The sequence below is a fragment of the Rhinolophus sinicus genome, chromosome 15, assembly GCF_057876585.1.
Source record: "Rhinolophus sinicus isolate RSI-liver-muscle chromosome 15, RSI-T2T, whole genome shotgun sequence".
NCBI lineage: Eukaryota > Metazoa > Chordata > Mammalia > Chiroptera > Rhinolophidae > Rhinolophus > Rhinolophus sinicus.
The window spans coordinates 63,647,526-63,675,294 of NC_142515.1; the positions used below are offsets into that span (position 1 = coordinate 63,647,526).

Here is a 27,769-nt window from a genome sequence, read left to right on the forward strand (position 1 = left end):
TATGCCACGGACTGCCTCCCCAGCATCGTTCAGCACCTATGCTCCTTGTCCTGGAGCTCTCGCAGGTGAAATGCTGGGCAAGATTCCAGCAGACACTTGCCCTGTCCTGGGACAGAGCCCAAACCCATTAGCAGACATGTGTTTCCAGTTTGCTCAGATGAGTGACTTTTCTTCTCATGTGGTTTATGTTTTCTTGACCTCTCTCAGTCTCTCATGAACCCATTTCACTGTGTCCTTATTGCTGTCTCACAAACAGGAAACACACAGGAGAATTTCGAGAGGAGGCAGGATTTTCAAATGTATCTACTTTATGTAGCTCAGCAACCCCAGTTTCCCTGTGGGCTGTCCTTGGATGTCTGTGGTTGTGTTCTTGGTGCCGAAGGACTAGCTCTAGCCCCCTAGTCCCAGAGATGAGGAGGATGGACAGAGACCCCAAAACCCATCGCTTCCTGGGCTGAGCGGGTACAGTTTCCAACTAGACCAGTCCCTTGACAGAGACCCTTTAGCCTGGGCTTGCCTGCCTCCTGAAGGCCCCTCCAGGTTTTTCTGCTAGACTCTCCAGGGAGGAGGTGATTTTCTGGGCTATGTCTCTGGCTCTCTCTAGGGGCCAGAGTCATGGTGGAATGGAGGCGTTAGTCAGGTGGAGCTGGTCCAAAGGGGTGGAGTCAGTGACAAGATGGTGAGGCAAACCCTGAGCACTGGAGTAGGGAGGGCTCCAAGGCCGTGTAACAGTATTACTTGAGCTTCTAAAACACTTCTAGGAGCTGAAGGACGTAGAGCTAATTAAAAATGAAGCAACATGGCTAAAAGTCATCCCTCAGAATAAGGAAGGATTTGAACCCAGTGTAGCTGTTGACCACCCACAAAGTTCTGACTGAAGATAGTGTTCCCATCTTTGCAAGCCATCCAGAGGAGTTTAGACATGTGTCTTGGGTATCTAAACCCCGTAGACGTCCTCTGGGCCAATCATGCTAGGCCACCTTCAGGTCAGGCAGAGTAACCTCCCTGGTCCTTACTGACTTGAGTGCTTCCATTTGTCTCAACTCTATCCCAGGTTTCCCGAGGGCCTGGACTCTTGCCCTGTAGACTCCACAGCAAACCCTGAGGAGCTCCTCATGCTTGTTGGCTGTTGAGCCGACAGAGCAGGTGATGTGCTTCACAGTGGCACAGTTATTCTAAGGTCACACAGAAAGCTAGCAGGCAGGGTTTGACCACACAGTAAGTCTGTGCTCTTACACCACATTCTTCTTCCACTCAGAGTAGGAAACAATTGGCCCTGCTCTGGAACGGCGTCAACACCCTCTAGGCCTGTGCCCATTGACGGACCCTGTGCCCACACTGTGCTAGCCTTCTCCAGACCTATGATTGCACGTACCCCACCCCCAGCACTCTGGCGTGACAGGGGTGGTCAGCCATGTTTGAAGCACGAAGTGACAGCACTTCAGAGCAGTCAAGTGGTGGGGGCAGAACTTGGACCCAGGTTCTACTGACACCAAAGCCAGTGTTCTTTCCCACGCTGCCTTCCCCAGACCATAGAAGGGCTTTGCAAAGTCAAGAGCCATCTCTGTCACCTTGTTTAATCTGAAATGTTTACTATATTGAAACAATGCTGTTTATCAACTCTTAAAGAAATATTTTAATTACTAGATATTTATGAAATTCACATAGACCATTCCAAGTGTTCTGTGATCACCTTCAGATTAATCTGATGTTTTTAAATTACAAAAATAGAGCTCACCTTTGGTTAGGTGTCTCGACACTGCTGGTAATAGCGTCCTTTTCTGATGGTAACAAAATGATGGATCTTCCTTGGAGCTCATAGCTGATGAAATGAGGAATAGGATGGGGATATGCCTTTATTTTCCACACAACATTCCGCCTGGTGGCAGTGTCACAAAGACCACAGGTAAAATTCTAGAACCCTTTCTGAAAGGGAAAATGACAGATGCTGTCTGTAGTTCCCAGACCCTAACAGGCACATTTTGCTCCCCTATTTCCAAACCATTGTCAAACTTAAAAAGCAAAACAAAACAAAAACATGTTCTGCCTTCATTTGTTGTCGTTTGCCTGGATAAAATGGACCAAATAGAAGAAGTGAATTCCACCCCAGGAGTTGCTTTCTGTTTACAGAAAATCTGCAGAGGAAAGAATTGAATAAGGAAGGATGGGGAGCCTGGGACAGATGATATGACAGCGGTGCTGTGACGGGAGATGAGGCGCTGCCCCTGCTGGGGCACTGGGTACCCAGGCCTTGTGTAGGCAGAGGCCTGACGGATCCATGTAGGCAGACCACAGAATGCACGTGGGGGTAGGGGCTATGGGAGCCGGAACAGCACTGAGGCAGAGGGCATGGCTGGAAAGAGGAGACATGTTTGATTTGGTGGAACATCTGAGCAAAGACCTGGTCTCGGGAGTAGAAAGAGAGTCTCAAGGAGACAAAGGGGAAAGAAACAACAGAAAAAAGAGCCCAGGGATACCACAGAAGCCAAGGAACTGACTCGACAAATCCTTGCTGAGCACGAGGACTTTACGTAGAGAAGGTCCCGTCCCCACACCCTCCCCAACACTGCAGCTTGGTACACTTCTAAATCTTCCCTGCCAGATTCTTCAATGGTGGTATTTCTTTAGTTCAATTTGTATATCTTAATTGTATCTGTGGAAACGTAAATCAGTACAGTCTTTTAAGAGGACAATTTGGCAATATGTTGCAAACTTGAAAATGTTCAGTGGTACGCACCCCTGCCAGAAATTTATCTCATGGAGACACTCACAAAGTATCCAAAGATTTATGTCTGAAGGTGGCCACAGAAACGTGATTTGTGAGGACGAAGCCCATCACAGGGGCAGACTCACTCAGTTCCAGTCCAGCTGTGCAGTAGTCCTGCCGCTGGAGAAGTGAAGGCCACAGAGCACGGTGAGCACGCCCCACGTGCTGTTAGCCTGTGAAACAGCATGGACGCCTGCACACGTGAGACAAGCCCATTTACCATCAATTTTTTAAAATCTATGCGAGCATATAGACAGTCATATGTGAGAAATGCTTGCAGAAACTGTTACTGTGTTTCCCCGAAAATAAGACCTAGCTGGACAATCAGCTCTAATATGTCTTTTGGAGCAAAAATTAATATAAGACCCGGTTTTATTTTACTATATCACAAGACCGGGTCTTTAATATAATATAATGTAATAAATATAATATAATACCATTCCGGGTCTTATATTAATTTTTGCTCCAAAAGACGCATTATTGCTGATTGTCCAGTTGTGGGGACAGAGCCAGGAGTGCAGTTTCCAGGCTCTCGGCCTCACATAGAAAGGTGCTGTCTCAGGTAGTAAATGGCCATCAACTGTGATTGGATGGCCATCAGCTGTGGCTAGTTGGCCGTCAGCTGTAACCAGTGAGCCATTGGCCACTAGTATAACTGTCGTGGCTATGCTAGCAGCAAATGGGGGCTAGCAAGAAGATGGTAGCTGAGCTGGCAAGTGCGGATTGCAGTTAGCATGGTGGGTTGCAGTTAGCAAGTGGGGTTGGTTGGCAGAGAAGCAGATGGCAGGTTGCGGATCATGTGGCTCCTGCTTCCTGTGTTTCCAACCCAGCCGCCAGTGAGACTATAGTGGTGTGACTCCCCTATCTATGACTCCGTGGGTGTTCCTTTTCAGCCTCTCCATGTCCTGCGTTCTTATGTGGGGAGCAGGAGCAGAGACCCCGTGTGACACCCTGCATGACACCGGCTAGGTCTGATTTTCGGGGAAACAGGGTAACTATGGATACTTCTTCAGTGGGAGCAGTAGTTTGGAAACTTATTGTGTTTTCTTGACCTTCCATATTGCTTGCATTTTTTAACCATGTGCATATGTTGTATTCACTTGTCAATATATTATATTCACATATATTATATTCACAAGGGCGGAGAAGGCCAAAGCATGTCTGTGGGAAATCCATGTGGGGTGGCAGGTCCCTGAGCGTGCTTCTGCATGTCCCTGGGATGCTCCACGGACCACACTTAAGGCAGCAGCATATTCTGGCATCACATAAGTGTGACAGTGACTGCAAGAACTAGCCTTCAATAGCACGGTGAGGTAGGGGCAAGAAGGGCTTGGATAATAATCTTGTCTCCCGGCAGAGCTGCTATGCGACCTGGAAGTCTGTGGCTCTCCTGGATGCCTTGGCCCCAGAAAGCCCCAGAAAATCCCACCTCTCCCCCTGCTCATGCCTTGAGATCTTTGGTCACCACCATATTTTCTGTCCCACAGGAGATACGCCGGCTCTGACAGGATTATGCTGCACAGGTGGCAGGTACAGTGACCCCCTCAGAGGACCCTGGGTCTGAGGAAACCCTCTGGAAATGCAAATCAGAAAACAGTTGAGGCCCCAGTGACGGAGAGAGAAAGCATGTGGATGAATCAGCAGGGGTCTTGTCTTTTTAAGTTACCAAAATGTCCCAAATGATTTCCTGAAAAGATCTCAGTGATTGAAGGTGATTCTTGAGTCTTGGAGCTGGAGCTGTGTAGTATGTGTATGTGTGTGTGTACACTTGTACACATGCCCTGTGTACACACACATGCTCTGTCCATGAAGAGATATTCATATGTATACATGGACATGACTCAGGAGGAAACAAGCACTCACTTCTTGCCCTGGGAAGACACACAGCTCCCAGCCAGGAGGAGCTGGCCTTCAGCCTAGGGTTCTCAGTGACCCTAAGAGAGCCAGTCCTAGAGATCACATGGCAACAAGGAGGTAACTGTTGGTCATGCAGGAGCAGGCCAGGGAGAGGAGAGACCACAGCATTAGGTCCCAGGTCATGTCCAGTGACGTGGATGCTCGGTCCCCAGCTGGCCTTGGTACACTTTCCCACAGGCAGTCCCTCTCTTCATCTGAGACTGTACATCTTAAGGCCCTAAGAGTGAGTGTTTTCTCAAAGGCAGTGACAGGGAGAAGAAAGTTCCTCAAGTCCCAGAGGAGGACAGATCATTCAGCCCGTTGGTGATAGCCTCTTTCTCTGTGACTGCCAAGTCCCATCAGCTTTTTTTTTAAAAATCCTAGCAAGGTCAGCAGTAAGCTCACCCACAGTATTTGTGCTATTATTTTAACCAACTTTTGAGTATCACACCCACTAGTTAACACCAAAGAAGGCTTATTCTGGCTTTGGGTTGCTGGGCTGTATTTTTTTTCCGACTGGCTTTGCTTCCAGAATCTTTGCTTCTGTTCATATTGAATGAGTGTGGCCTCCCGGAAGCGTCTGGCTCATGCACAAGGTGCACAGGGAACAATGGACATGTGTGCCGCCTACTCGCCCCTACACAGTGAGGGTCTCCTGCAGAGGGCTGAGAGTTAGACTCCCGTAGCCCTCAGGAAGATGCCAGCTCTGTTTGGTTTATCCCCTCTTTGTTTCTTCTGGCAGAAAAGGGAGATCAGCAATTTCGAGTATCTCATGTACCTCAACACCCTGGCTGGAAGGACCTACAATGACTACATGCAGTATCCAGTGTTTCCCTGGGTCCTGGCTGACTACACCTCACAGGTATGGGTGTTCTTTCCATGCAGGTGTCCTGAGGCTTTCTGAGCTTGACAACCAGAGCCCTTAAATCAGCATGCAGTGCCTCTGCTACAAGGTTCGGTCCCCCTGAGCCCGAGGCTGCTCCATGCTCTGCCCCTCACCCTAGAGGAGAGCTCTGAGTCCAGCTGCCTGGGTTCCTGCCCAGCCCCACCTGTGGGAAGGTGGCCCTACCTGTGAGATAATCAACAGGACTAGGACAACTGCTAACATGCACCCCAGAGGGCTTCCTGGCTTACTCACTGCAATGAACACAACTAACATCCATTTGCCAAGATAATGCCCCGGACCAACACTGGTCCTTCACGTGAACTGAGTTATGGGGTTTGTTCCTAGAATCAGCATGTGAGTTGGGGGGTGGGAGAAGTGGAGGGGAGGAAAGGTGAGAACAAGAGAGAGGAACCTAGAGACACAGAGACCCAGAGAGAATGGACTACTCCCCTGCAACCTAACTTCAGTAACTGAGATGATGGCCTGTGCACTGCAACCAGTATCTGGACTGAGACATGTAGCCATAAGGGAGGCTGACAGCAAGAGAAACAATTCAGTTTTTTGGCTTCTGTCCCTGGACCTCAGAAGGCAGGGGAGGAAGGAGGAGGAAAGCTGACACAGCTGGACCAAGCTGACATCATGTGGGGAAGACGGGGCTATGAGACAGTGTCCTTGGGCTCTGGCTGTCAGGAGGTGTGTTGGGTTGTGTGTGTAAAGGGCAGAAGGTGATTGGGTCCTGGTTTAGGCCGGTCCTGCCTTGGGCTGCTGGGATGGCTGACCCTCAGGATTTGGGAGAGGGGGCCTCAGTCTTGTGTGACCTCCTATCCCCACTTAAGACATTTAACGCAGAAAGACTTTTCTCTCCAGGCACATATTGCTTCTCGTTGCACTAATGATCATAGGAGGCTGAGGTGTTTCAAAATGGAAACTTGTACATGCCAGCTTTAACTCACATTTGACAAAGTGCTGGTTTGCCAGCCCCTTTTGTTTAGTCCCAAATTTTGATTACTTACTAGGATTTAAAAACTGGGAGATTCGTCCCCCAAATCTGGATTTCTAATCTCTTTAGGAGAACCAGGAGATCTGGCATCTATGAAGCCCCATTCTGCTCTGGTAGAATCAGCCATGGGTCTCCGCATGTGCAGCACTTAGGGGTCCAAGGAGACCCTGCTGCCCTCTTGCCGCCACCTGGCTTCTGCAGGTGTTAGTAGTGACAGGCCCTGCCTTCCCCGGGAACTGCGGTGTTCACTGCTAGTGAAAAGGAAACTCCTTTTTCTATAAAGACATGCAAACCCTGGGGAACACGCAGCTCCTCCACTAACATGCAGAACATCTCTGTGAAAGACAACATGGAGGATACCTGGCCCTGAAAACCCTACAGGTCCCCACTGTTGTCTATCCCAAGGGCAGGGGAGGGGTGACATTACATGCCTGCGTTGCCCAGAAGGGAATGGGCCTCTTGAGAAACGAGGCTGTCCCTCTCTGTTCCTCCCTAAGCAGATGACTTCTCACTTCTTAAACAATCAGTTTGGTTCTGAACAAGGACTCTGAACTATTGTTTTTTAACTTTTATTTTTATTTAGTGTGTTTTACCAGGACCCATCAACTCCAAGTCAAGTAGTTGTTTCAATCTCGTTGTGGAGGGCACGGCTCACAGTGGCCCATGTGGGGATGGAACTGGCAACCTTGTTGTTAAGAGCACTGTGCTCTAATCCACTGAGCTAACCGGCCGCCCCTGAGGACCCTGAACTATTGATGTAAACTTCTCCAGGAGGGCAGTACCAAGTGCCTTATAGATAACAGGAATTCTTTTGAGAGTCTCTTTCCGGTAATTGGTGGTGATGTTCTGATTTGGGTCAGCTTGGAAGAGGTTCAGTGTGAACGCAATCTCCTCTCCTCTCTCCTATTCAGTCTGTGGCTCACTGGCTCCAGGGCCATAAAACCCCAGAACGCCTGCTAATCACCAGAGGGGGTCAGACCAAACGACAGTAAACCAATAAAGAGAACCATAAAACTAAAGAGCGTGGCTCCTGATGTCTCACCCAGGGCACATACACGTCTAGGGGAGTTAATTCCAGCTGTACATCTGTCTTCTAGACATTGAACTTGACGAATCCCAAGACTTTCCGGGATCTTTCGAAGCCCATGGGAGCCCAGACTAAGGAAAGAAAGCTGAAATTTATCCAGAGATTTAAAGAAGTTGAGAAGACTGAAGGTGGGTGGATCCCAGCTTGATGTTTTTTCTGCAATGCTCTTCATCTGAATGCCTCAAAATCATAGCTGATAACTATTTAGGCCATCGCCTGGCCTACAGATAATTATGCTTGAATAGAGAACTCTCACCCAGTGCCCTGCATCCTGGCTGCACGTACGAATCACCTATGGTGCTTTCATATAAAAGACACTGATGTCCAGGTCCCATCTCTAGAAATTCTGATTTTAATAAGTCTGTGATGAGGTGCAGCCAGGTTATTCCAGCCTGCAGCCAGGACTGAGAACTGCTGTGCTAAGAGCTTGAACCTCCATACTTAGGGGCAAGAAAGGCAGAGGGACGTGAACATTTGTTCAGCGCTTTCTATAGTCTAGGCTCAGGCCAACCTGCGTTCATATACACGATGGTTCATTTCAAAGAGAAGGGCATTGAAACTCAGACTTCAAGCAACTCATCTGAGATCATAGCCTCTAACTGGCAGAGCCTGCATTTGTCTGGCTCTAGAGCCTGGTTCCCAAACGTTGTTCATCAGCACGTCACCTTTACAAATTTTGCCCATTCACACGCCACCTGTGCTCTTACTGCCTTAATGTTTTTCTTTAGGTCTATTTACTTCTTAAGCTTTAATGAATATGTTCTGAAAAGAAATTTTTCTATCATGCATTTGATGCTAGCTGTATTGGTCTTCTCAAACACTTCAAAATAAACATACAGCTATTAAGGAACATCATCCATGCACCATGAAAAATTCCCTCGAGAACCAGCAGTGGCACACTTGAGGAAGGCTCATGGGCCAGGAGGCCCTGCCTTCAGTGAGCAGGTTCTCGGCAGGATAAGAGGCTTCTGCTGCACCCCACACAGCCGCTGGAGGTCACCTGGCCTCTGCCCAGGACCCTTCTCTGCGTGGGGCTGGCACTCAAACTTGTGGGGGAGATGGGAGGTGTGGGCAGGCCCTCCTTGACCTGCTAGCTCCTCCTGAGGCTAAAGTTTAATTGATATGACCCATCTTAGTCCCTCGCTGTTCCTCTGGCTGCCAGGCATTGCTGGGTCCTTTCCACAGAGGCAGGCCAGAAAAGCCCAGGTCTCACCAGCTGTGCCCCAGCCAGGGCCCATTTTGGCACCATCTACCCAATCTTAACCTGAGTGTGCATTAGAGTTGCACCTGGAGTTTGGGCTCTTGCACAGGTCTATGCAACCATGCCACAAACAACTGATGTAGAAAGCTCCTACACGACACAAGGGAGGGCTTCGGGTTGAGTGTGGGGTTGGCAGCAAGCTGGCTAAGCAGACATGTGGGGCAGCTGGCTCAGGCCTCTGCTGACTGTGCCGCCCCCAGCTCTGCCACTCACTCCTGACGTAAGCAAGTCTCTGATTCACACTGGAGATTGTGATAATGAACAGCACCTACTCATAGGATCGCTGTGTAAATGAGGGAGAGAGTGGCGGAAGGAACACAGCAGGCACAGTGCACTGTAGGTGGCAGCATTGCTCACATTCTCCACTGACATGGTTTGGCCAGGGCACTGCGTCTGCCTCAGCGTTCCAGCTCCCCCAGACCCTGGCTGCAGACAAGAGGAGAGGTTTATGTCTCTGCCCCCGAGCAGTTCAGTCCCCTTTGGAAATGAGGAAACCCATATCCTCACTCACAATGGAATGGCCCTGAGTGCATAAGCCTTCCTTTTCCACACAGATACTTCTCTTCTAAAAAAGAACCAAAGGGAAGGGGCTGCTAGTGGGATTGTAGGTGAGCTGCGCCTCTCTAGGTGACCCTTAAGTAGGAAGCCCAGAGCGCTGCCTCCCATGGGTCCTCAGCACAGCCTTCCCAGAGCCTGGCTCTGCCGCATCCTTGAGGGCAGACCCCTGGGGACTTGCGGGGTGGTGCAGCTCAGGTTCTTGAATGTCCTTTTCACCAGTGGTGGCTATTGGCCAAATTATAATGACATCCGAGAGCAGAACACCCAGCTCTATTGGCTTGCAGGTTCTCTCTAAAGCAGGGCTCGTGCTTGAGCACCATACAGGCTACGTATCTGCAGCTCGCCCCAGCACAGGCAGGAAAGCCACCCCAGGACTGTCCTTTTGTTGCAGGAGACATGACCGTCCAGTGCCACTACTGTACTCACTATTCCTCGGCTATCATCGTCGCCTCCTACCTGGTCCGGATGCCACCCTTCACCCAAGCCTTCTGCTCTCTGCAGGTAAGCACCCCTGGTCCCCTACACACACACACACACACACACACACACACACACACACACACACACACACACAAATATCTCACAAACTAAGAGCTGGACTTAGATGAGGCAGGAAATGCGGTTGTCAGCTCATGATTCCCACTTGATGTTAGCTCTAGGATTCCGGGCCAGCCAGCCAAGGCAGGCTGCTCCTTATCAGCTACACTTGCATGTCTGCCGAACAGTCTTTTAAAAAGACTCCAAAATATAAGGAATGAGAGATATGGGGAGAAAGAAAAACTTAACATAAGTAGGTTTTAATAGAGAAGGAAAAGCAGGAAACTTGAAGACTTCCTTGAAGGTAAGCGGTCAAAGATTATAAAAATAAACACAAAAGAGGAGGAATGAAAACAATATCACTCATGACACCAGAATGCATAATACTATGCTAAGTACAAGCCGAGTGGCTTAAGAGGACAAACAAAATATTCGAATATTGAAATGAACAGCTAAACCACACAAAGTAACTAATCAACTTGCCCAGCCATGAAATAAAAGACCATCATGCCAGCTTAGGGTTGCCAGATTCCACAAATAAAAATACAGGACGCCCAGGTAATTTTGAGTTTCAGATAAGCAGTGATTTAGACTAAAAAGTTGTGTTTATCTGAGATTCAAGGTTAGCGTGGCCTCCCATGTTTTATGTGGCCACCTTGTACAAGCTGGAAGTGAGCAAGTCTGACTGTGAGTGGACAGTGGTACCCAACGCATGTGGGATTGCTGGGACAGAGTCCCTCGCAGGCAGCAGAGAAGTTGTTTTCCTCTCTTCCTTTTCTGACCTCACCACTGGGATCCTGCTTCCCAGGTTATCTCAGGGGCACAGCTTCTGGCTGGGGAGAGCCGTCAGGTAGCCCAGCTGCAGCCAGCTCGCTTGGCCAACTCCACAGCGAATACAGCACATGGCCCAAGTGTAGGGCTGGACCTGGTTCAGGCCTTGCAAGTGTCCTGTGCAGAGGAAGGCATGACCGTGGTGGGTGATAGGCCACGGAACATGCACAGACTTGCTCTGACAACAAAACTTCACCAAAGAAAAAGGACGAATGTCCCAGGGTTTGTGTATTTTGGTCTAACCTCACTGGCAAGGTCACTCTTAGTGGTTACTCATCTGAGTGACCTTGACTCCAGGCTTAACACTGAAGCCAACTCGAGTCAGTGCTCTGGATCAGCATGAAAGCCAACTCCCATGTCCTGGGCTGGAATGGGTAAGCAAAGTCAAGGTGCTTCCTCCAGTGAGCAAAAGCCCTCTTGTATTCTGTTTCTTGGCACAGTCTGCCCTCTCCTTGACGGCATAGCTTGTCTAGACATTGTATAACCCTTCTCCCTGGAAATTCACTCAAAAATAATAAGTGCGCTTCCCCTGAGCTTTTCTCAGGCAACAAGCATTTTAAGTAAGTTTGGTTTGGAGCACAGTCGGTCCCAGAGCTGTACCCATGCCAGGAATCCGATCCAGATGTTGCTCATTAATCCATGAGAAGGGATGATCACTGTTGATGATGAGAGTGATGCGTTCCGTTACGGGTTTCCATCCAGGGCGTTCTGGAGGCTTCACAAGTTTTCTCCTTGCCCCTCAGTCTAAGGCATTTAAAGCCCATCTCTACTGTTACTCAGGGTCCTCTCACATGAAGAGGGGCAGAGTGACAAAGAGATGGCATCAGCCATGAGATTTACATCACAGCTCTGCTACTCAATAGACAAAATCTTTTGCAATTTATTTTACCTCAGGAAATGGGGTTTCTAATGCACATCTCACCAGGCTGGGATTAAATGACCAAATGTAGGTAAAGCACCTAGCTCAGGGCTGGATGCTACATGGCGATCAATCACTGTTAGTTCCCTTCTTCCCCCTGCAATCAGCCAGATGTAATCTGAACAGGCCTGAACTTGTTCAAGCTGGTTCCCTCTGGTTTACGCTAATTCTAGACCGCTGGGACTGTGTCAGAGCATTCCAAGATGGCGTGAACCACACAAAACGGATGTGCTTTGAACCCAGAAGGATATTGGGTTAAGGCTACTTTGAAGTTAGTCACAATTAGTTTGAGCTTATTTTACCCAGTTTGGCCCATTGGTTACTAGACCCAACTGGTTTGAGACGGTCTAAAGCAGTGTGAGATGGTCAGAGCCAGTTTTATATGCTTGGGCAGCCATTAGCTTGAGCCTTTGTCTCCCATGCTTACTGAAGTCTGAGCTGACTCTGGTTTTTCTGGGTTCAAATCTACCTGTGGCATATTGACCCATCCGAGTCACACTGGGCTGTCCACGTGTGCTTCTGAATTGGTTTCACCTACTTTCTACTGGCTCTTCTAGTGAGTCATAACTGGTCCAAGCCTTTGGAACCAGCAGAAGAACCAAACATTTTCTGCTTTTTACTTAGAATAAAAAATGATTTTTAGCTTTTAAGGAAATGGGTACAAAGGGTACATCTGGGGGGAACATGTCTGGTTCCAGTCGAAAGACGACTGGAACAGATGTCTTTCAGAATGTTCTGGCATCCTCCTGAACTCAGGCTCTTCCTGGGTCCCACCCTGCCTCCTAGGAGCAGGTCTATTTTTTCACAAGAGACCTTTGCTTCACTCTCGTGTGGTGACAAGGAAAGGAGCCTCTATATTCTCAACAGCCCAATCCAACCCCAGCATGGATCGTGGAGTGGGAAGGCTAAGAAAGGTGGAGAGGGGGCCAAATCCAGGCAGTGGGGTCTTCCTCACTGATCTGGAGAGCAGGAAATTGAGACTGTCGGTAGTTGCAGAGCCAGGTCTACCTGCAAACAAGTGTCAGCATAACAAAGTGCATGCTTTTCCATTCTGCATCAAGCAGACTCTGCCCCTCTCCTATTAGTTGGACTAAACCAGCGCCTCCCATGTAGGATGGCTTGGCCATGGAAGTACATTCAGTGTGGAGAGTTGTGTGCCTATGCAGTACACCTGGTGTGGGCCGATGCACTGTTGAGAGGCAGGCACAGCTTTCTTTCGGCACTATGCCCGCCCACTGGCACCATGCAGAGATGTGGCCAGCATGAGGGGCTGTCACACACTGCCTAAGAAGTGCAGTGTGGTATATTCCGGCTCCTGGGTGTCAGGTGTGCTCTATTCCCTTCACCTTTAAATCTTAATAAGTTTGGGACAGTCTTAGAATTGATACACACCTCTGTTGCCATTGTGTTTGTTTGTTTTTCTGCCCAAACTTGTTATTACAATGATAAACTCTTATAATCCAGAAAATATGGTACATGTGCAGTGTGACCTGAGCAGGTGACACCTGCAGGCAATGTGACCCAGGCACTCCTTGGCTGTGTGCTCTGTTATCCCCATTTGCTTGGAAGTAGGGAGACTCCTGCCTGCCTGAGCTGGGGGCTTGCTTCCCAGAATGCTGTGATTCTCAGGAACCTCACCCACCTGGAGGAGCCAGTGTCTGTGGCCCCAGGAACCATGCCGCTGCTGGGGCCACAGCTCAGGCCCTCTTTCTGCCCCACTAAGAGCACCAGTTGCTCTCGGGCCTGAGCTCTGATGCAGCACGGGCAGGGCAGAGTGAGACAGCCAGCACCCCGGCGAGGGCACAGTGGTGGTGGTGGTGCCGCTGCTGCATTTAATAAGAAGCTGAAATAAAGTGCTGCGTTAATTAAGTCACAGCCCATGTGAAGTCAGCTGTTACCAGCAGTGGGGAAGAGTTTTCTGAACCACCTGAGGCGAGATGGCTGGGTTTTGTGTAAGACATATGCTAGCTGCAGACAGAGCGAGAGCCAGCCCAGGCTGTTCACCGGGGGTCTCCATGGCGCCAGCTCTGGGTCCGGGCAGAGGTGTGGTGTGTCCAGAATGAAGGTGTAATTATTATTATTATGCTCACTCTACAAGGGGTATTAGAAAACGCAGGCGTAATAGAGTCAGGCGTAACAAAGTCTTGGTTCTAGAACTTTCTAATTGGCAGTGTTGAATAACTGAGCCTCAGTTTCTTCCAACTCAGTGGGCCATAAGGGTTAAGTGAGATACAGCATGGGAACTGTTTGGCTGTTTCTAAGTGCCCCATACACGTCCACTCTCCTCCCCTTCAGAGTAGGGAGCATGTTTTTCAAAATTCCTTTGTGGGTTTTATTTGTTGAGTAAAAGGCCACACCCTACAGGAAGGAAAACTAATGGCTATTCTGGGGTCAGCCCCATACTCAATCAAAAGCAGGATTGAAGAGGTGGCTGTACTACTCAATGGCTCCCCAAACCTGGTGGAACCCACAGCTCTTAGCTTTTTGAGCAGGGTGTTAGAGCCCAGCATTTTCTCTGAGGAAGCTGACAGAAAGCTGATTCCAGCTCTCTGTCAGCTGCAGACATTTGCCCCTTCATTTCTTTGGTGCTGACGTGGCCTTGAAACTGCCCTGACGATGCATGCACTATTTCCTTTCCATCCCAAAGGAATTAGACTTCTCTGCCCCTCTTGCCCCTGTTGCAGGACCCCAGCCCTCCTCACTTCCCCCCACACCCCACCTCCTATTTCCAATACCTTCTAAATCCTTTTTATTTTTCTGTTTTGAGCCCGTGCTTACCTTCTCCATGCACACAGGATTGCTCCCCAGTTCCTAGTCTGTGACGGGGCTCATTTCGCACCTCTTCCTGTGTGCCTGGCACTGCATAAGGTGTATTACACATGGGCGTGCACACACACTTCACACTCACCCACACACTGACACACACCCTCACTCACCCGCACTCACATTCTCACTTACCCCCATTCTCACGCACTCATACACACATTGTTTTCCCACCCACAGCAATCATCCAGGTTTGCAGAGGAGGCCATGGGAGGGTAAAGAGATTAAGAAACTCACTAGAGTTCACACTGCAAGTGGGTGCGGAAATTCCCACTTTAGTTGGCTTGGTTCCAAAGCTAAGGTGCTTTGCACTGCGTGCTGCCTCTTTGACGGACAAAGGACAGTGGCTCAGATGAACTGATGTGTCCACAGCGTCCTGTAAGTCAATTGTTTACACAGGATACTTTTAAATTACTGGAAAGAATACCTGTCAAAACACAGGTCCTCAGCTTGCTCATAAAACCAACCCCAGTAATTGGATGTGGCAGTGGGTTGATTTGGAAGGAACAATAGACTTTCTAGCACATGTTATAAAAAACACCTATGTGTTTAAGTGTCCTGGCACATACACTTACTGATGTGGCTGTGGATCAAGAATTGAACTTTTCTTTTTTCCCCAACATCTTTCTCCCCTCCCCCCCTCCCATGTTGGATCGTGGCTTCAGAATGCAGCAATTGGAATGCTCATCCAGGGACGCAGTTGCACATGGACTCGGTCCTCACTCACAGAGAACTGTCTTTAATATGGAACACTCCTTTCAAGGGTGTCTCAGTTTTAATCGATGTACCATAATTATGGCATTTTCCTTATATTTTAACTCGTGTCAACGTTCAGCAACAGGCCTTGTCGTCACATCTTCTCTCATCATTTTGCTTTTAATTTTGATTCATCTCTTAGCAAAATCAAGCACCTCTTCAAATAGTTTAACCGAGGAAGGATACCTAAGATTATGTTATTTCTGAGCCCTTAAATGTTCAAAATATCTTTCTGGAGTCTTTTCATAGGAGCAGTGTTTTAGCTTGGCATGCAATCCAATCACTGTAATCTTTGCTTCAGAAACCTCCAGCATTGTCTTCTGGCTTTAGTGTCACCTGGGAAAAAGTCTGCAGCCAAGAAGAGGCTGCTCCTTTATTGATAATAATAACTTTGCTATTATTACTATTACTAATATTATATGGTCTGTTTGGATACACATAGGATTCATTTTTTCTGATATTTAAGAATACCAGATCTTGGTTCAGTATTCTCACTGGTCACTTGTTTCCATCCAATCTCTAGACTTAATTTTGTTGTTTTGGACTTTCCTTGTGGATGCATTCTATAAACCTTAATTGTTTCACTCCTCTCTCTTTCCTCCTTCTACTGTCTCTTCCTTCCTTTTCTGAGAGTCAAGTCCTGGCAGGGACTCATTGCTAGCAGCCACCAGACTTACAAGTAACGAAGCAGCTCCACTTTTCTCCTAGGGAATTGGCATTTCTTTTGCATTGCAGAAGTGAGAAAACCCATTAATTTTGAAACAAATGTATGCAAATACATTTATTAATATAAGAAATAGGAAAATCAGTTATTGCTTCCTTTATAAATAATACAAGCTTAAGTTTTAAAGATATTACTTTTGCTAAAATGCATTAGACAGCTGTGAAAAAAACAACATTTTTCTTTGTGGTAATATCTTTAACCAGATTTGTAGCACTAACAATATTTCCTATGTATATATTATTTTTATTTAATACAGGTAATCTTTTTATTACCAAATCATATTGTTTCTCAGGAGATTACCATCAGCATTCATAGAAGCTGCAAAAGGCCAAGGGGACGCGAGGCGGTCTCAATCTCCTCCAGATACAAGGCTGGGCTACAGATTAAATACGCAAAGCTCTGAATATGTTTCAATGAACGACGCATTAGGTGCAGATTTATTTAGAAACACTCTCCCCCATTTAGTTTCCATTTCAATTTGAATCAGATAGTAGATGTCATATCCTAATTTCAAACAAGAGCAAAGTGACCTTGGAGAAAAGCCACATCTTTAAACTGCCCATGTACTGTGTGTGGTTGTGACCCTATGGATAACTGGGTCTCGTGGAGTCACTGTCACAGTGCTGAGAGTGACCCGTGGATCTCACTGGATCCTCGAGTCTTCCTCCGAAAATTGACCAGCCCTCCACGATGCCCAGATGCCCGCTTTGTGTGTGTGGCAGGGTCTCCCTTCTCAGAAAGAGCTGAGTGCCTGTGGCCCATACACGATAGATGAAGTTTGCCTAGGCCCAGCAGTTCCCCCAGTAAATGGGCACAAGACCAAGCATGGCCTTTGGAGTTGCGACCATGGGTTTGATCCCAGTTCCGCCACTCATTGCTTTGGGGAAATCAATAAACTTTGAGGAGTTGGTTTTCTGGTCTGCAGAATGGAAGTATTAATTCTTTCCTAATGTACCTGCTGGGAGGACTGAGAGAGCATCTATGTGCGTATAATGTGCTGACATGGAGTAATCTTGCCACAAGAAGGCTCTTGCTTTCTTTACCTTCCATACACCGCGCAGCTGCCAAAAGCTTCCTTAGGTAAATGCTGATGGGAAACCTCAGCCCTCTGAAAAGTGAAGGGAGCTGATGGGGACAAAGGAGGGACCAACATTCTGAGTTCAACCCTTTTTCCTTGGGGCCACATGTGCACGCTGCAGAAGGTGACAGGAGGAAGGCAAATCCTGGTTGAACAAAGGTCCATCCTTCGTGGGGACAAGTAAGCTGTCGAATCCCAGGCAGGAAAGTTTTCCTGGGGTGTTCCTAAACTTAAGCAGACCCCAAGCCCAGTTTCACAAACTTCCCTGAAACCCCTGTGCCCTTGGTGTCTTTATTCCTCCATCTGCGACCTCTCTGCCTCCTCTGATCCCCAAGACCACTTGATGAATGAGAAGAACAGGGAATCAAAAGAAAGAATTTGCCTTATATCTAACCCAGTCCAGTTGAAGCTGCCAAGCTCAGGACTGCATCGAGCCACCTGTGGAAATAGGCCTGGAACCAAGGCTGGTCTTGGCTGATGCTACAGGCGTCTTGTCTTCATGACCAGCGTCCCTTCCCTTGAAGGCTGGTATGCCTCCTGCTCTTCATCCTCAGGCCTTCTCTCTCCTCTCAAGGCTGCTATGTTAGATGTCACCACACTTGGTTAGGTGGCCTGACTTAACCTGCTTTCCCTACCTCAATTCCTGACGAAAGCCTTGCCATCTGTTCAGAATGTTCTGCCATCTTCTCCTTCACCAAGCTTGCTGACTCACCAGGGGTTCACTTCTCCAGGAAACTTCCCCTGACCACCACGTAGAATGTCTGACCCACTCTTGGTCCTGTAGTTGGTTCATTGGATCCTGTCTTTGTGCCGAATTCAGAGCTGGCTTTCAGCAAATTTGGGGAATGGTCAGATGAATAACCGTGGTTTTCCTATCTCTGAGCTGGCCCCTTTATTGCAGTTATTATTATTATTCATGCCTCCTCTGTGGAAGCTCCCAGTACAAGGTTCCAGAGAAAGGCTGAGTGAACAGATACATGAAGAGCCCATCACACACATACACGAACTGATGAATGAACGTGTGCATGGGAGTGAATGAAAAGTTCTGATGGTGGAACCAGCGCCTCAGCGGCAGAATGGACAAATGGAGGCCCACACCAGCGGTGCCTGCACAGCCAGAGTTCTCACCACATGCAGCTGATCATGTCGGCCCCTTTTTCCTTGCAGGGTGGAAGCTTCGATGTAGCAGATAGAATGTTCCACAGCATGAAGAATGCATGGGAGTCAGCCTCCAGAGAGAACATGAGCGATGTCAGGGAGCTGACCCCAGAATTCTTCTACCTGCCCGAGTTCCTAACCAACTGCAATGCAGTAGAGTTCGGTGAGTGGAGGCCTGCACGAGGACAGCCTGGGCTGGGTGGTGCAGGGCTCTCTTTAAACAGTTTGGGACAAACTTTGTCAATAACTTTGCTGAGCAACTCAACAGGCATCTCACCAGACCTGTGCAGTTGGTGGGAGGCCTCCACTTAGTGGCAGCACCCGAAGAAAAGGTGGGAGCTGAGGAAGAACCAGTGCTGGGGCTGCCAGAACTGCTGTGAGCTACAGTCTCACGCATGACCCTTCCACTGCAGGTCCCCAGGCCTTAGTCTGTAGTGGAAGGCGGCCAAGGAGCAGCAGTAGCCCTTGCTAATAGCCAGGTCTGGCACTTCCCTACTGTGTGACCTTGGGCAAGCCCCTGACCCCCTATGGCCCTGTTTTCCTCCACGTCAGACAAATTGGTTAATCTGAACCCCATGGTCAGGACCCAGAGAAGCTGTGTCTCCCGGTACAGGCTGCAGGGTGCGTCCAAGGGCAGTTGTAGGGGCCCTTGTGGCTCCTCTTCTTTCTCCAGGCCCCACTCCAGGATGAGCCGTGGCTTCTCACCGACTGCTTTAGGGGGGAACAAACATTTCAGGAGGCCCAGCAAGCAGGTCCCCTGGTGACTGTGGGAGTACCTTAGGAGCCTCTCCTGCCCAGGTCAGGGTGACTCGTGGAGGGAGTGTGTGGTCAGAGCCTGGGGCAGGGCGGGGACAACTCTCTATCTAAGGCAGGGGAATGGAATCTCCCACCCTGTGGAAGACACTCATGAAGCGTCACCAGCACACACCTGGGGCCCCAGTGTCCCCCTTCCTGATGGTCCTTCTTCTTCCAAATAGTGCATTTGGGCGTGCACCTCAAGCAAAGCCAAGTGCAGGCCTAGGGGACACAGGTGAGGGGGACTCAGCTGTTGTTCAGAGGTTTGTGGCCACAATACTGTGGAGCATTTAGAACGTGCCTGTGGCCAGGCTCATGCCCAGCGAGTCTGATCCCATAGAACCTGGTGACCTTGACATGTTTAGGTTCTCAGATACTCACCTGTATCAGAGGTAAGAATGGACAATGCAAAGGTTAGTCCCCACGAAGTATGAGGGGGGGCCCAAGATAAGAGTAAGGGGACCAGGGATGGTAGAAGCCAAGGGAGGGTGGCTAGCTGACCTGGGGTGAGGGGCGTGCTGGAGAGGTACCCACTCTGCTGTGGGCATGAAGGTGGGGGTCTGTGCAAAAGTGAGGAGGGGCTTAGTTGCAGAAATGGTTCACATGCTGAGGACCAGCTGTCCTCAGAGTAGTCAGGGAAACGGGTTATTGAGCACCTAATGTGTGAAGGCAGTTGGGTCGGCACTGGGGACTTAATTGTGTGTCCTTGGACAGATAGCCCTGAAAGGGTTCATATTCTGTGCAGGGATGGCTCAAGGGGATGGAAAATATGCACAAATAAATAAGTGAAATATTGTCTGATGCTGAGAAGTCCTACAAGAAAAGAAGGTGGGAAAATGTTTCTAAAGGGAGTCAGAGGGTCTTGTGTTATTCTGCTCCCTAGGAAGGACCTGTGTGAGGAGGTGACAGGTGAGCTGAGACTGAATGATGAGAAGGGCCAGGCCAGGAACAGCCATGTAGGCCAGAGAGAGGAGGGGAAGGTTTTATTCCAGTTGTACCATGAAGGCTCTGGAGGGCTTAATCAAGACTATAGCTAATGTTTGTTGAGCAACCCTCATATGCCTAGAATTATTCTAAGCATGTTATGTGTACTTTCTCTTTTAATCCTTATTCCAGCCCTGGGAGGTAACAGGTGGGAAAAGTGAATCCCAAAGCCATTAAGCAACTTGCTCAAGGTTGTACAGCTAATGGGAAGGAGAAAGACTTAGACTTGAATCCAGGCTTATCTTCTTAATGTCTGGGGAGCTCCCTCTGAAAACCTTATTGTCCTCACTTTAAAAATGGAGATAAACTGCACAAATTATAGACCTGAATGAAGATTCAGTAAGACACAGTGTGCCAAGCATCTAGCATAGAGCCCTGGCATAGTTAGGTGCTCCAGCTTTTATTGTTATCTCCTTGTTTCAGGCTGCATAGAAAGCGCCTAGATGGGAAGGCATAGAGTGGTGGAAAGGAAGAAGTACAAACAATGATGACACTACAATCATTGTATGCAACTTGCAAATCAAGCACAGATGCTGCCTGGGGAGCAAGGAGAGCCTTACGGAGGGGTCAAAGGCTTAGAGACCAAGTAAGAATATTCCAGGCAGATGGAGGTGGGAACATTCATGACAGAGGAGGCAGGACACAGTGTGACCTGTGTAGGACATAGCCACAGCCTGATCTACATGGAATCAGCAGTCCTGGACAGCACAGAGCTACACCCCCCGGTTCCTAGCCCAGTTTGGGCCTTGTTTACCCAAAGCCCTTCTGTTTCTTACCCCACTCAGGCTGCATGCAGGACGGGACAGCACTGGGGGACGTGCAGCTCCCTCCTTGGGCTGATGAGGACCCTCGGAAATTCATCAGCTTGCACAGACAGGTGAGTTGAGCAGGGGCATGCCAAAGTCCTTGGAAGCCTGAATGAAGACCTCAGCATCCCCTCAGTTTCCAGGGAGGCTTTCGGTGCAATTGGAGGGCTAGTGGTAAGCACTTCTGAGGTTCTTATGTCTAGAGAGCCCAGAGAAGAGGCTGGGTTCCATGCCCCACATTGGCAGGAAAAGCCTGGGCTTCTGGGCTCTTTCAAGAGTCCACTACGCTTTGCCCTTGTGCCAGTTTGTTGTGGGGCTCACTGCAGGAAGCAGATTCAGATTCTTGCTGGAGGCCCCGGAGGGCAAGTCAGTGTGGTTAGCCAGCCTTATAGGCAGAACCACAGCCACCCTCGGCCACACTGTCTAGCATAGTTCAGAGACCGGCTGGAGGCCCCTAGGGGTCCCCACTGGCCAAAGGATTTACCAGGACTGGGAAGGACTTGGCTTATTACCCAGAAAGGCAGATGTGGGTAGAGGGCAGAGGCCATTTTGGGACGTACTTGTATATCCTGGATCAAATACCTGGGTTAGTATAAACACATCTAAATATGTTCAACATCGTTAGTCATCAGGGAAACATACATTAAAACCACAATGAGATGCTACTACACTCTCATAAGAGTGGCTAAAATTTAAAATACTGATAAAACCAAGAGTAAGCAAGGGCATGGAACAACCAGCATTTCCTGAAGCAAAATGGTACAGCCACTTTGGAGAAAAGCTTGGAGTTTCTTATAAAGTTGAAAATGCATTTACCATATCTCCCAGCAATTCTACTTGTAACTATCTGCCCAAGATAAATGAAAATATGTCCACAGAAAGTGTGTAAGATTTCATCAGTTTTATTCAAACTAGTCAACAACTGAAAACCACCCAAATGTCCATCAACTGCTAAATGGGTAAATAAATGATACATGCATCCAATGGAATAGTATTTAGCAATAAAAAGGAGCAGATTACTAACACATGGAGCAACTTGGATGAATCTCAAAAGTATTATCTTAAGCAAAAGAAGCCAAAACCCAAAGCTACATACTACTGTGTTTCCCCGAAAATAAGACCTAGCTAGACAATCAGCTCTAATGTGTCTTTTGGAACCAAAATTAATATAAGACCCGGTATTATATTATATTATATTATATTATATTATATTATATTATATTATATTATATTATATTATACCCATTCTTGTATTATAGTAAAATAAGACTGGGTCTTATATTAATTTTTGCTCCGAAAGACGCATTAGAGCTCATAGTCTGGCTAGGTCTTATTTTTGGGGAAACACGGTATGGGATTCTATTTATGTGACAGTCTGTAAAAGGTAAAACTACAGGGACAGAAAGCAGGTCAGTGGTTACTAAGGTCTGGAGTAGGGGATGACAGCGAACGAGTACAACAGAACTTTCTGGGTCAATATGAATGTCCAATATCTTGATTATGGTGGTGGGTACATGACTGCATACATTTGTCAAAACACATTGAACTGTATGTACATTTTTAGAAGGCGAATTTTATTGTATGTAAATTATACCTAAAAAGAAAAAGAAAATCTGGGGAAGGCCTGACTACTAACAACAAAGCTGGGCCTTTTCTTCTGTTCTCCCTTTGCAAGGAGAAAATTCATCCCTGGTTTATGCTCTCCTTGCCTCTGGAAATTCAATAACATCACTCATCCCTCCCACAGTCCCCTGGTCTTGAGTACTTGGACCAGAGATAACCTTGAGCTTCAGGTGGCAACAGCCTCTCCCCAGATGGTCTCATAAAAGTTCTTGTCCTGGGGTGAGTGACAAAGCTCATTCTACAGACATGACTGCAGATGCCAGTGATGTAGTGGAAGCCAGAGTGATCAAATAACCACACAAATAACAGGGAAACTGTGGAAAAAATGCTACAAAGGTTAGACATGTAGTGCCATGAAATATAGGTTAGTGATATGATCCAGGGAAACTGGGTGGTGAGAACAGTGGGGAGAGCTCTTTTGGTGGCATGAAGATTGTATTGGAGTGGATTAGGATGTTAATGACTGATGTCATGGAAAATATCAGAGTAGAAACCTCTGAAAATTTTCTACTCCATAAAAACAATAAGAATAATGGCAAAAATTGTCACAGCAAACTTTTCAGAACTCTGGTAATTAACCAAAGGCTTGTAAGTGTTCCTTCAAGAAAAAAGACTGAATCTTGGTAAGAACAGTGAGCTTTGCGGTGTTTTAACTTGCACTATTCCCATGTCTCCCCTCCAGCTCCGTAGTATATTTGAAAGACAAGAGCCTATAATCACAGAGAAAACCAACAGCCTGGCAGTCATTGGAGGGGGAAGAATGGGGCTGGAGTTCCTTCAAAGACCCATACCCAGAGAACTCTCATTATTTGACATGTCTAGTGGTTCCCTTAAAGACCCCACTCAGAGCCTGTCTGCCCAGTGCAAACTGCCTTTTCTTCAGTGGCATTAATAAAAAACAATCAGAGAAAATCATTTAGCACTGTGGTTGCTAGAGGCAGTAGATAATAATTGACAGATAATATTTTGGCTAACCAAAGAGCTTAAAAGGAAAAACTAGGGAATGAGATGTTTATAGGAGGCTTTGAAAACCTTCAAACTATTCCTGGGAACCCAGAAGGACGCATATCTGTAGGGCTGTTTTTATGCACAAAGCTGTGCTCATACTCAAGAAAGACCTGAAAAAGCCCTAAGCTCTCAGTTCTGGCTGGCATTGAGGCTCGATGCAAGAGGATATAAAGTAAAGGCAGAGTTTTAAATTGCCTGGCTGGACATTGAAATCATGCCCTAACATGCACAGAGAGCCCCTTGGCAAAAACTGGGAGACTTACTGGGAGACTTACAGGCATTTAAAGAAAAGTTCGTCCAGTCATTAGGCGACCAGTAAACTAACAGAGCAGAGACTTTAGTGGCCACATATAACAACAACAACAACAAAATACAGACTTTATAGAACTAGTTCAGAAAAGTTACTAAACAAACAACCACAACAAACAGCAACAACAACAACAAACCCTGGACAAAGGGAAGAATCTGATTTCCAGAACTGCCAAATCATAATATTTATAATGTGCAGTTTTCCACAAAAATTATAAAGCATGCAAAGAAAAAGAAAGTATGGGAAGGATTCGTGATCCAAATGGCAGCGTGAGGTGAACCTCTGTAAATCTCCCTGGAATTTACAACTAATCGAACAACAATAACTCCACAAAGGACTCCCTGCACAGCAGACAGGCAAGATGAAGAGGCCCACTACAGAATTCGCCTAAAGGTGGGCGAATCTCGTGGGGGGGGGGGAAGAGGGAAGGGAGAAGTGCAGAGATGGAGCCGCGCGGGCATAGGACGCAGACCTAGCTCAGTGTTCCGAGCTCGCTGCTTCCCGGAACTACCGCAGCTGCGGGAGAGGGAAGAACTCGGATTATTATGGCTCCGCTTATGGCCCACAGGGCTGAGGGGACAGCATATAACACGGCTGAACCCAACGTTCACGGCAGAGACCTTGGAGAAAAGACTGAGGGAAGAAGGCTGAAAACATGGTTTAAGCCCTCACTGCCGAGCAGAGAACAGAGCCTCAGGCACTGAGACGAGCCGCCCCTTCCCTACCCTCCCAGAGCTCTCCCCGCCCCCACCTGCCCGGAGCTAGAAGTGGAACAGTAGCAGTGTCAGATCAAAAGAACAGAATATTTGCTGTTTTGAGAACTGTAGACTGCAGACACAGATTAACAGCCCAACTAGTTCCGGCAAAGGAGAGGGAGCTGTGGAAGCAGGACCGGCTGTGGTGGTGGTCGCCGCCATTGCTCTGGGCCACCTCTCACAACTCACCCCGCCCCTGGCCCCACCTATCTGGGCGGATCCCTGCAGGAGTAAACAAAACTGCTGAAACAGACAGGCTCTGAATCTGGTGTAGGAAGAGCTTTGGAACTTCAAAAGCTCTCTGCATACCCACACGGAAACTGCGCCCTGTGACCCAGGTGAACTATTAACAGAGGGGAAGCCCATCTCTCAGGGAATCCCCCCATTGTGTGAGAAGCTGGAATAGTGCAGAGAAAACATAGCATTACCATGTGAGAGAGAAAAAAATGCTGAAGTCGGAGAGAATATAAAACATTGTACCAACAAGTACTGGAAAACAAAAGAAAGACCTCTTCCTATCAACCTGTTGCAGAAGCCACTCCTGTAGATGTCTAGGAAGATAAATAATAAATCCGTAATTGCCATGAAAACTAAGGCAACAAGACAGCTCAGAAAGAAAGTGAAAAGTCTCCAGAAAAGGAACTTAAAGATATGGAAATATGTGATTTAAATGACAGAGAATTCAAGATTGCAGTTCTGAAAAACCTCAACGAGATGCAAGAAAACACAGAAAAGCAGTTTAATGAACTCAGAAACACAATCAAAGAACAACACGAACATTTTACGAAAGAGATTGAAATTTAAAAAAAGAACCAAATAGAATTTCTGGAGAATAAGAACTCAATAGAAGACAGTAAGAATGAAACAACCAGCTTAGGTAGTAGAGTTGACCAGATGGAAGAAAGAATCAGTGACATCGAAGATAGAAACCTGGAAATTACAAGGATGGGAGAAGAAAGAGACTTGAAACTTAAAAGAAATGAAAGAACTCTACAAGAACTTTCTGACTCCATCAGAAAGAGCAATATAAGAATAATGGGCATACCAGAAGGAGAAGAAAGAGAGAAGGGAACAGAGAATATATTCAAACAAATCGTCGATGAGAACTTCCCAAACTTGTGAACAGAACTGGATCCTCAAATCCAAGAAGCAAATAGAACACCTAATTACCTCAATCCCAACATGCCTTCTCCAAGGCACATTGTATTGAAGCTGTCTGAAACCAATGACAAAGAAAGACTCCTCAAGGCAGCCAGGAAAAAGAAGACGGTAACCTACAAAGGAAAGCCCATTAGAATATCATCAGATTTTTCAGCAGAAACTCTACAAGCCAGGAGGGAGTGGAACCAAATATTCAAACTATTGAAAGAGAGAAATTATGAGCCAAGAATAATATATCCAGCAAAGATATCCTTTAGATATGAAGGAGGTATAAAGACCTTTCCAGACATACAGAAGCTGAGGGAATTTTCTAATACATGACCTGCACTACAAGAAATATTAATGGAGGCTATTCGACCACCATCAACAGGGACAATTTGTGGCAACCAAAACATAAAAATGGTGAGTAAAGGCTTGAACTGGAATATGGTAATGGAGAAATTAAGAGTACAGAAGAAAATGGAATACTCTAAATATCAAACTTTCTTTTACATAAACTTAAGGGTAACCACTCAAAAAAATCCAAAACTGAAATATATACTGTAATAAAAGAAGAAACAGAGGGAAACATCATAGAATACCACCACACAGAAATAATAGACAACAACAAAAAGGCAAAGAAATAATGGAGACACAGCCTTACCAGAAAACTAAAGATAGAATGACAGGAAATCCTCACATATCAATAATCACCCTAAATGTAAATGGACTGAACTCATCAATAAAAAGGCACAGAGTAGCAGATTGGATCAAAAAACTAAAGCCAACCATATGCTGTCTCCAAGAGACACATCTCTGCTACAAGGACAAGCATAGACTCAAAGTGAAAGGGTGGAAATTGACACTCCAAGCAAATGGTACCCAGAGAAATCAGGTGTAGTCATAATGATATCAGATGAAACAGACGTCAGGGTGAAAAAGATAACAAGAGACAAAGATGGACATTTCATAATGGTAAAGGGGACTATACAACAAGAAGACATAACAGTCATCAATATTTATGCCCCCAATCAGGGAGCACCGAAATATACCATGCAACTACTAACAGAACTAAAGGGAGAAATTGACCAAAACAGAATTATACTAGGAGACTTAAATACATCATTGACAGCTCTGGATAGATCATCCAAACAGAAAATAAATAACAAAAAAGCAGCCCTAAATGACACATTAGATGAAATGGACATAATTGACATTTATAGAGCACTTCATCCTAAAACATCAGACTATACATTCTTTTCTAGTGTACATGGAACATTCTCAAGGAAAGACCATATATTGGGACATAAAATCAGCCTCAGCAAATATAAGAAGATTGAAATCATACCAAGCATATTCTCTGATCACAAGGCTTTGAAATTGGATATCAACTGCAAGAAGAAAGCAGGAAAAAACACAAACACATGGAGATTAAACAACATATTTTTAAAGAATGACTGGGTCAAAGAAGAAATTAGAGGATAGATCAAAAGATACACAGAAACAAATGACAATGAAAATACATCCTACCAAAATTTTTGGGATGCAGAGAAAGCATTTTTAAGAGGGAAATTTATATCATTACAGGTCTATCTCAAGAAACCAGAAAAATCCCAAATAAATAACCTAATGTTACACCTTAAAGAACTAGAAAAAGAAGAACAAATGAAACCCAAGGTCAGCAGAAGAAAGGAAATAACAAAAATCAGAGCAGAACTAAATGAAATAGAGAACAAAAAGACAATAGAAAAATTAATGTGACAAACAGCTGGTTCTTTGAAAAGATTAACATAATTGACAAACCCTTGGCTAGACTCACTAAGACAGTAAGAGAGAAGACACTAATTAACAAAATCAGAAACGAAAACAGGGAAGTTATCACGGACAGCACAGAAATACAAAGGATCATCCAAGAATACTATGAAGGACTATATGCCACCAAATTCAATAACCTAGAAGAAATGGACAAGTTCTTAGCACATATAGCCTTCCAAGGCTGAACCATGAAGAACTGGAAAATCTAAACAGACCGATCACCAGTAACGAAATTGAATCAGTCATCCAAAA

The 27,769-nt window shown here is 46.7% G+C and overlaps 1 protein-coding gene across 4 annotated transcripts in view; it reads left to right on the forward strand.

The window, feature by feature from the left end:
• Positions 1–27,769, forward strand: part of WDFY4 (WDFY family member 4) — a 324,321-nt gene that overhangs the window by 272,221 nt on the left and 24,331 nt on the right. For all 4 annotated transcript variants that reach the window (XM_074337248.2, XM_074337250.2, XM_019730128.3 and 1 more), the window contains 6 exons: positions 4,255–4,297; positions 5,406–5,525; positions 7,647–7,764; positions 9,847–9,956; positions 18,291–18,444; positions 20,846–20,937. In XM_074337248.2, the coding sequence (XP_074193349.2) occupies positions 4,255–4,297; positions 5,406–5,525; positions 7,647–7,764; positions 9,847–9,956; positions 18,291–18,444; positions 20,846–20,937 (637 nt within the window). The remainder of the gene's footprint in view (positions 1–4,254; positions 4,298–5,405; positions 5,526–7,646; positions 7,765–9,846; positions 9,957–18,290; positions 18,445–20,845; positions 20,938–27,769) is intronic.